The 10,123-nt window shown below is 32.4% G+C and overlaps 1 protein-coding gene and 1 long non-coding RNA gene across 2 annotated transcripts; both read left to right on the top strand.

Annotated features, from left to right (window-relative positions):
* The first annotated feature begins 2,755 nt into the window (after positions 1-2,755).
* On the top strand, positions 2,756-5,199 carry LOC139857687 (protein STAY-GREEN 1, chloroplastic-like). The gene is made up of 4 exons (XM_071846513.1): positions 2,756-2,962; positions 3,061-3,234; positions 4,436-4,603; positions 4,688-5,199. Exons 1-4 carry the CDS (start codon positions 2,831-2,833, stop codon positions 5,033-5,035), a joined length of 822 nt encoding a protein of 273 aa, XP_071702614.1. The 5' UTR covers positions 2,756-2,830; the 3' UTR covers positions 5,036-5,199.
* A 573-nt stretch (positions 5,200-5,772) lies between these two features.
* LOC139856937 (uncharacterized) lies at positions 5,773-6,941 on the top strand. Its single transcript, XR_011762229.1, has 3 exons — positions 5,773-5,859; positions 6,293-6,369; positions 6,609-6,941. It is a non-coding gene; the product is annotated as an uncharacterized lncRNA (long non-coding RNA).
* Positions 6,942-10,123: the final 3,182 nt, after the last annotated feature.

Here is a 10,123-nt window from a genome sequence, read left to right on the forward strand (position 1 = left end):
TTTAAGGCCGATTTTGCTAAGGCATTTGATAGTGTAAATTGGGAATTCCTCTCCTATATGCAGGAGCGGATGGGATTTGGGAAGAAGTGGATAAAATGGATTGAATCGTGTTTCAAAGCGGCTACAATCTCCATCCTAGTTAATGGATCCCCTACTGAGGAATTCAAACTTGAGCGCGGTATTAGACAAGGTGATCCCCTTTCCCCTTTTCTATTGTAGGCGAAGGACTTAATCTTTTATATAATGAAGCGATTAGAAAAGGTCTTGTTAGGGGAGTAGAGATAGGAAAAGATAATATACCGTTCTCACATCTTCAATATGCGGATGACTCCATTTTTATTGGGCTTTGGACGAAAAGGAATTTAAATAACGCCTTGAAAGTGATTAAGTGTTTTGAGGATGTGTCGGGTTTAAAGATAAATCTTGTCAAAAGCAAATTAATTGGGATTGGTGTAGAGGCTTCGGTAGTAGGGGAAATGGCAGCCCGGTTAGGATGTAAATGTGAGAAAACACCTTTCTCATATCTCGGATTACCGGTTGGGGACAAAATGAGTAATAGTGAGGCCTGGGAACCGGTTACCAAAAAATTTTGTAAGAGACTTTCGGATTGGAAATCACGAACGATGTCTTTCGGGGGTCGCCTGACGCTTATCAAATAGATCCTTTATAGTTTGCCGTTGTACTTCTTCTCCTCCTTCCGTGCTCCATCATGTATCATTAATTTACGTGAAGGTTTGCGTCGTAACTTCTTTTGGGGCGGGGCGGGTGAGGGACACAAAATGGCTTGGGTTAAATGGGATGTGATTATGCTCCCTTACGGGGTGGGGTCTTAATATCGGATCGCTAAAAGCAAAAAATCTAGCTCTTTTAGGTAAATGGTGGTGGAGGTTTCGTACCGAAGCCGATGCTTATTGGGTCAAGATTATCAAAAGTATATACGGGCGGGAAGGTGGGTTGGGTTCTTCTTGTGACTCTCGGGTGGGTTTTGGATACTCTCCTTGGAAAGATGTTATAAAAATTGGGAAAGATTCGGATAAATGCGATATTCCATTTAACAATTCTTTTGTAAGGATTATTAGTGAAGGCAGGGATATTTTATTTTGAGAAGACACTTGGGCTGGTGATCAATGCTTTAAGGATAAATTTCCAAGACTTTATAGATTGGAAGAGAACAAGCAAGTGCAGGTCAAAGAAAGGGTAACTTGGTCTAATTTGGGTGCATCAGTGGGGTGGCAGTGGATCAGACCGCCTCGGGGTAGAAACGTGGGTGACATTTCGACAATGGTTTAGATTATTAATGGGGTGGTTCGAGGGGAAAATGGGCGAGATGATTGGAAATGGGTTTTCAACATGGATGGTAATTACTAGTACAATACTAAGGTGATGGCGGAGACAATAGATGACAAAGTACTTGGTGACAACTCATGCGACATTGAAACTGATCGTAATAGGCTGCTACCGCAGTCCATCGAGATCTTTGTGTGGCATGCATAGCGTAGGCGTCCCCCGGTAAGAAAAGAACTCGATAATCGAGGCACTGATCTTCATACGGTTAGGTGTCCTATGCGTGATGAGGATGTCGAATCTTTAGATCACGTTCTAGTGTTGTGCAAATTCTCGCATGAAGTTTGGGAAAACATATATCGATGGTGGGGATTGAATTCTTTTTCTAGTACATGTGTGAATGATATCTTCAATGGGTCGGCCTTTTCTTCTATAGGCCATCATGGGAAAATTCTATGGCAAGCCGTAGAGTGGGTGACGGGTTATTTATTGTGGAAGAATAGAAATCAAAAAGTCTTCCGCAACACGTCTTGCTGAACCGCAACTCTAATTAACGATATCCAAGTCGAAAGTTTCGAGTGGATTTCCAAAAGGGCAAAACGATATAATATCCAATGGCACCAATGGTTGATAAATCCCTCTTCGTTCGGGTCCAGTGATCTTAATCGAATTGGCATAGGCTAATGTGCTCGAATGTGTTGTGATTCTTGTTATTCCTCTTTTAATTGTTTAGGATAGCTTTAGGCCTTTTTGTAGTTCATGTATAGCATATAGCTTCTTGCTGTAATCCTCTTTTATATATATATAAATATATTCTCTGTTGGCTTTAAAAAAAAAAAGAAATATCAACTACTAGATTGATTAACCTTAGTAGCAAATAGCATTAGAAATAAAATAAATGTTTGATACATAAAATTAGACTAGCTATATGGCATAATAATACATTTTCGGACTCTTATCATAATGCACTTATATTAAGAATTTTATTTTTTGTACGTATATAATCCTTCATTTGTTTTATAGAAATTTAGATCTTACAATTTTAACATTAACAAAATATAAACTTAATGTGTCTAATACGGAGTAATAATTTTCGGCCACATACATTCAATTTTTATCGAACTTAGTTTAGTACTTATGTAATAACCTTCATTAATACGTCACAATAATGTTTTGGTATGATGATTAAAAACCGACAAAATTATAATTTTGTCGGCATTATTGATGAACATTTTAATAGGAGTAGCACTTATTACTTACTATGATCTTGTAAAAGAGAAAAAAAAATTGATTAACCAAGCTCAGCTTGTGCTTGTAAAATTCAAGAGCCTTATCTTTTTTCAAACCCAATACAAGGCCTTGTTGTACGTGTTGAATCCTGGGCCATGAAATGTGTCAGTTTCACCATCTTGGGCAAACCGTCTTTTAAACGCCACGATTCAATTCGGTACACGCCACTCTCTTTTTTTAACTAACTAACGTCAATGTTTTTTTTATTAATTATGTCACTCTTTAATTTTCACCTAAACTTCTAAACTAGAACAAGATGAATTCTTTAGTCATACCCACTCAACAAAACTATCTATCATCATCGTTTCTTCATCAGAATCATCAAAATACTCTGTTACACATCAACAAAAGAAGAAGAAAGTTCAAAAAAAGTCAAACCCTAGTTCCTGTAATGAAAGATTAAACCTTTTTCATTAATTTTTAATTTTTGATTTGTGGGTTGTGTTTTTTTGTGAGCTAATTTTGTTGGGTTTGTGTTTTTATTAGGTTGCAAGATTATTTGGTCCTTCAATTTTTGAAGCTTCAAAGTTGAAAGTTTTGTTCCTTGGAGTTGATGAAAAGAAACATCCTGGAAAACTTCCAAGAACATATACACTTACACATAGTGATATAACTTCTAAATTAACTCTGGCTATATCTCAAACTATCAATAATTCTCAGGTAATTTGATATATATATATATATATATATATATATATATATTTGTTTTGTTTTATATATGTATAATCAATCTCTTATGTTGTTCATTGAATCCTTTTGTTGCTTGATTGTTTTATGTGGTATAGTTTCACTATTAATCAAATAATAACATAAGAAACAGAGGAAGATTGTACTCTAGTATCTTTTACTATTTCCTCTAATTAATGTACTAACTATGGTAAATATTATTGTGATCTGTGTTTTAATAGTGATTACCTAATTATTAAAAAGGTGAGATAATGAGGATCATGATAATACAAGTGGTGTTTACTATTTGAAGCTGTAAATTTGTGATGATAAGCAGTTGTTTAGAGTAATCCAAATTTGTGATAATATGATATGTAGTTGTTTAGAGTAACAATCTTATTAGTTAAGGATTGTTTGATGTAATCCAAATCCTTATTAGTCAAGACTTAAGAGTCCCCTAAATGAATGATCATATAATCAAATACAGATTCATTGGAGCGACTCTTATACTGATCATTTGATCCTTAGATGATAGGAAAAAAAAGGTAAAAAGTAGAAGTTTTTCCTGTTTGGGCTATCAGGAGGGCGAGTAATCCGACTCCGACTCCATACTCTGATTTACGCAACCCAGCATTATTATTCCATGGCTGTTTCCAACACATCCTTGGCCACCACTAAATATTTGGTGTAGACATGATTCGAACCTAATCTGGGACCCAACCACTGGGCTATCTTGTGATAGGTTCCTTAGATGATAGATGATCAGAATAGATTGCACTTTCACCTGACCACTAGAAGATGTTTTTCTGATTATCTACTACTCCAAAACGCAATAATCCGATAATCACTTCGATAATACAATGCCAAAATACCCATGTTACGATGGTGTTTGGAATTGCGCTCGAAGAAAATATGACTATCACGTTTGTAAAATACAAAGAAAAAAATTGTTTGCTAAAAAAATGATTATTTTCGTATTAAAAAGGCAGGTTAAAACATGCTCTTTTAAGATGCCTTAACGATGATCTAATTGAAAGAACAATCCCAAACACACTCTAGATGGTATTTGCTTTTTCATAATATAAGAAAGTCTTAATGCACGTCATGCATGATCATAAACTACGACGAAGGATCAAATAATATAATCTTCCGGAGTTAATGCTATCTCGAGTAGTTGATTTTATCTATTCTACAGTTACAGGGTTGGTCTAATAAGGTATATAGAGATGAAGTTGTAGCCGAATGGAGGAAAGTGAAAGGAAATATGTCGCTTCACGTTCATTGTCACATAAGTGGCGGTCATTTTCTTCTTGACATGTTCGCTCGCTTAAGGTTATTTATTTTCAACAAAGAACTCCCTCTGGTAATTAATCAATTCATTCATTAGTAATCTCGTTACAATCATCAATGCGTATAGTACAAATCTTAGACGCAAACATGTGATTAGGTATTGAAGGCATTTGCTCATGGAGATGGGAACTTGCTAAAGAACTATCCAGAGTTGCAAGAAGCTTCTGTTTGGGTATACTTTCACTCAAACATTCAAGAATTCAATAGGGTTGAATGTTGGGGTCCACTTAAGGATGCTGTGGGACCCTTGTCCACCTCAGCAGCATCTGGTGGGTCCGTAAGTGTTGAAAGTGGATCAAGTAATTGGGAGGTACCAAAACCATGCTTGGAAGAATGCTCATGTTGTTTCCCACCAATGAGTTCAATCCCTTGGTCTCATGATCTTGTGAAGAATCAATATGATGATGATGGTGCCACCCAAAATGGATTACAACAAAAAGCATGATAATGAAGAGTTCTTCATCGGGTGTATAGATACGATGATGAAGATAAAAAGTGATTAGTACGTTTTGTATATAGAATTGTATTTGTATTTGTATTGTAATTTATAGCATGTTCAAAAATCGTTTAAGCTTGAACCTATTTACTACTTATGATTTAGATAGTTGGTGTTTGTCCAAAATAATATAATAAGTATAATGTAATATTGACATTTCTTAAACGTTGTGTTCTTTGTTTTGTCTAGGAATAATTAAATTGAAACGGAATAAGTATAGCATATGAATACGTACGGCGTATAAGTAGGAGTATATGTTATATGCGATACAATTAAATCGTACTTTTAGTTTGAATCTTTGAGGCAAATTGCATATATTACACATACATATAAATTAGACAGAGTACGTTATGTAGAGTTGTACAACTTTAACACTTACATTTGTGCACGCGTATCTATCTATAATCTATCTATCTATCTATAAAATTAATATAATAAAATAATAATAATAATAATAATAATAATAATAATAATAATAATAATAATAATAATAAACTTTTATAAATTCTGAACCTAAATCCTAGGTGTCAATCCCTAAATACCCCTTAATGACTTTTGCTTACGTGTTAATCCCAACCTTAATCCCAATTAACAATAATTAACCTACTTAATATCCACGTTGGCAACTTAAATCATGCTCAATTTAGGGTTTACAAAAATTAAATCACGCTCCTTTCTCCCCCTCTCAAACATCTCTCAAATTCATCTTCTCCTCATGTAGCGACATCAATCAGACAAACGTCTATCAAACTTCTATGATTCGACATTATCAGGTGCGCACCCTTTGAACTCCGACCACCATCTTAACATTCTTTGGTTCGAAATTGAAAAATCTAATCGATATCGAAGGTGGTGATTCTGGCCGTTGGTGGTGATTATGAACGTCGCCACCGAAGTTAGTAAGCTTTACAAAATTGTAGGTGATATCTTTTAGGTCTGTGTATCTTCTTTCTTGAGTTTGGTTTATTTCGATCGTGACTTAGATTTGGATTTTTGTGTGTTTCTTTTCTATTTTGGCAGCATTTTTTTATGTTTGTTGCTGCGAAATGAAGTAGTCAAATAATTTGGGCATTTTAGGTTAATTTGATTTATATTTAATTTGGTGTTTTCAATATTTGATTTGTTAGCGTGGTTTTTCATATTGTCTATATTTGTAATGTATGTGTATGTTATGTTTAATTGTTTTGTGGTTGTTCATGTGTTCAGGTTGTTTTTGGTAGTATTTGCCTTGCGTGAAGTTAAAATATACAGTTTGTGTTGTCTCTTGGCTATCACCATTGAAGGTTTGTCTTATTATTAAATTTATTTATAATGTTTGTTTAAGAGTAAGTGTATTAGTTTTTGAATGCTGGTACCTGTTGTTCATACATTTCTCGAGTCCATCTTTCATAGCTTATATTGGTGATTCTGTAACTAATTTCTTTTATCAAACATATTTATTAGGGTTGATGTGGAATCGTTTTTTGATGATGCTCTTATTGTGGTGTACGTCACTTAATTGTTCTGTATGTTAATGTTGTAGGTCAGTAGGTGAACCAAATGATTATGATCATATTGTGATGATGGTACATAGCTATTGTGTTCTTTGGGTCATTGGGTGGCACCCCTTCAGACAGCTGCTCACTACGAATCAGATTTGATGTGTCATATCCACAATTATGATAGTATAGTTTTAACAGTCAAGCTTTTTTGAAATTGGTTGGAAATGCGGATCGAAAACTCCCTTAAAACGTAAGCAGGTATCTTCCAATTTAGTACTGAGATTTGTTATCCTCTTGCCGTGTATAGGCTCTAAAAAAATCGCCACCAAAGGCCGAGTCAAACTCCAAATAAAACTTGATGAGCAGTACATTGGAATCCTGATGTGTCAAGACGTAACCTTTAAAATGTAGACAATATGCTTAATAATTAACACATAATACAGGCAACTAAAACCCGATCATGCAGTAACTAGCAAGTAAATTGACCAGTTCGATCCACAGGGAGAAGTTTGTTTTAAGGACTCTAAATGATTAGTTATTCTAAAGAGGGAGTTTTAATTGTAAAATTGTTAAGTAACAAACGGGAAATAAAATGGGATAAATAACAAGGATGAGAAGGCGGTGTTTACTTCAATGCTTGATAAATGATAGGGATTGTTCTTTTATAATTAAACTTGTTATTATGTAGTTACAAGTAAATGTAAATGGCTTATATCAATCTCACAATATCTATAAACCGAGAACTATAAACTTAGTAAATTCACATAAACCTTGTCATTAGTACTTCTTTACCTATGTTAAATCAATAAGACTCTTCCTTGGTTGAATTCACATAAAACCTAGTTTATTAAGATCACTCTAAATAAACTACACTATTGTAAAATCTAGTTACCATTCAATTACCATCCTACACTCACATGTAGATGTCTAAATCACTAGGTGTTGAAGTACAAGCCATGAACATTGATAAACTCACATAAACCAGTTCATAACTTGTATAATTGAACTAGAGTAAATGGATACTTACAACAATGGATCTATGGAAGAACATAATTGATTTAGATTGATTAGATTAATTAGACCCAACTCGGTTAAACTCACGTAAAACCTAAATTACTACAATCACTTGAGGTAAATTCATGACTATGTAGTTCTAGTACTTATTCAATTACCGATCTAAACATATAGCAAAGTCGTCAATTAAGTGTATGTTTACCCGTCTAGATTACTAAAAGTATTGAAGCATAGATTGTGTTCCTAGTGTCACATGTAGTTAACAATCTATGTAATTGAAGAAAAGTACCAAACTAGCATAACTATGGTTCTTTTGGTTGGACATGGTAATTTACTCAATCAAACATCATAGTAACTTAAATAGCATTAAAAGTGTGACGACCGGGAAATTTTCGATCAAATTTAAACTTAATCTTTATATAAGTTCGACACGATAAGCAAGGTCTGTAATGTTGAGTCTCAAAAACTTTGGAATTATATTCATGTAATTAATTAACCATTGACTATTTTCGACGATTCACGAACCTATAATCGTAAATAGAAATATATTTATATATATATATATATATATATATATATATATATATATATATATATATATATAACTATATATGTAAATAATTATATTATAAATTAAAATAGATTAATAAACTATTTTGTCATTAGATATTATTATTTCCTTTATCATTAATAATCATCAATTGTATCAGCATTAATAATATTATTGTTGTCATTATTATTATTATAATTAGTAGAAAAATTATAATGTTAGTTATTATGATCTATATTAGATATTGCTATTAAAAATTTAATACTCATTATTATATAATATATTACATAGTTACAATACATAATATGTAAAAACTAATATATTAAATATTAAATATAATTGTTATAATAGGCTGTTATTACTGTTAATATTAAAAATCAAACTAGTGTTATTAATGTTGTTATCTATAGATATGAAATTTGATATACATATATATAAATTGTTGTAGTATTATTATCATTAATATTGTTATCATTATTATAATTAATATTAGTATTATTAATAATATTAGTAAGATAAACCTTATAGTTATTATTATCACTTTATCACTGTCAATAATAATAACCATATTATTATTGTTAGTATATAAAGAGTATTATTATTAAATAAGACTAATATATATGACAGATACATAAATAATAACTGATATATATATATATATATATATATATATATATATATATATATATATATATATATATATATATATATATATATATATATATATATATATATATATATATATATATATATATATATATATATATATATAAAAACCTAAAATACAGACATATTTATATAATTACATAAACAGATACATATTAATATATAAAAATCGTATATGCATATATACATACAGAAAAATACATATTCTGTTTCAGGTCACTATCCTTCTGTTTAAATTACGTAATTAACTGGAGTATATGTCGACTTCCAATCAGAAAATCCCAAAATCTGTTGCACTTATCTATCTGTAATCTCTCTTTTCTTCTTCTGATTGATACTTGTGTACTTCTTATCTGTAATATTGTTATACGTCGATATCTGGCTCGCTGTAATCCAATTCCAAATCAAATCATAATACAGCAACAATCTAATTTCATTACACTCTATAAAGTTGTTGATTGTTGTAAAAATAAAACAGAAAATATCGAAGAACCACCATCACTGAACCATCACCTTAGTCGAGCCACCTTCGAACACCACTCTCAAACCGCCACTATATCACCACCTCCTAACCCACTTCATTTTATGTTTTGGGCCGAGAACAACCAACCACAACCACCATAACAAACAATCACCACCCTTATATTGATTACCATGTTAAACGACAAGAAATTGGCAACCATCCCTATATTTCATTGTTCAGGTCAACCGAAGCCACCACTACCACACCCATATCACTATCATGTCAACAACCCATTAAGCTGCTCGACAACCCACAAACCAGATGCTATATTTTTTTTCCTCTTTCTCTTCTTCTGTCCAAAACAGTCGCGAACCAAACATGATTGATTAGACCTGCTACTATGCTTCTTCGTTTCTGCTTTCTCGTCGTTGTTTTGCTGCTACAACAGCAGTACACTCCTCTTTTTGGATTAATAAAGATGAGTTCTTTAGTGGTAAGGAAACTGATTTGAAATTATGAAAACTCACATATTTTAGTTGGGTTAAAAATTATACAATCACCTACTAACCCACTAGTTTCTTTATATAAAGAAAATGATGATGATGGAAAGAAAAGCGTATGGCTATTGCGACTTGATACATCCACTAAGTTTTTTTATTTATTTAAAATCAACAACCTTTTGACTTGAGTTTGTGGACTTTGTTTCCATAAGTGGGCCGTAAGAATTAATGATGCTGATGATTTAATGACGATGATGCGTACAGTGAAAACAAGATGATGAGTGATGTTAAGAATAATAAACGATTGATGTTGAGGATAATTACCAATTGGAGATGTTAACTAATAAGATATTGGTGATGAGT

The sequence above is a fragment of the Rutidosis leptorrhynchoides genome, chromosome 7, assembly GCF_046630445.1.
Source record: "Rutidosis leptorrhynchoides isolate AG116_Rl617_1_P2 chromosome 7, CSIRO_AGI_Rlap_v1, whole genome shotgun sequence".
NCBI lineage: Eukaryota > Viridiplantae > Streptophyta > Magnoliopsida > Asterales > Asteraceae > Rutidosis > Rutidosis leptorrhynchoides.

Excerpts from the sequence above, each read along its gene's own strand:
- LOC139857687 (XM_071846513.1), top strand. The coding sequence starts at position 2,831 with ATGAATTCTTTAGTCATACCCACTCAACAAAACTATCTATCATCATCG. Across the intron at positions 2,963-3,060 it reads AAAGTCAAACCCTAGTTCCT|GTTGCAAGATTATTTGGTCC; the intron begins GTAATGAAAGAT and ends TGTTTTTATTAG. Across the intron at positions 3,235-4,435 it reads AAACTATCAATAATTCTCAG|TTACAGGGTTGGTCTAATAA; the intron begins GTAATTTGATAT and ends TCTATTCTACAG.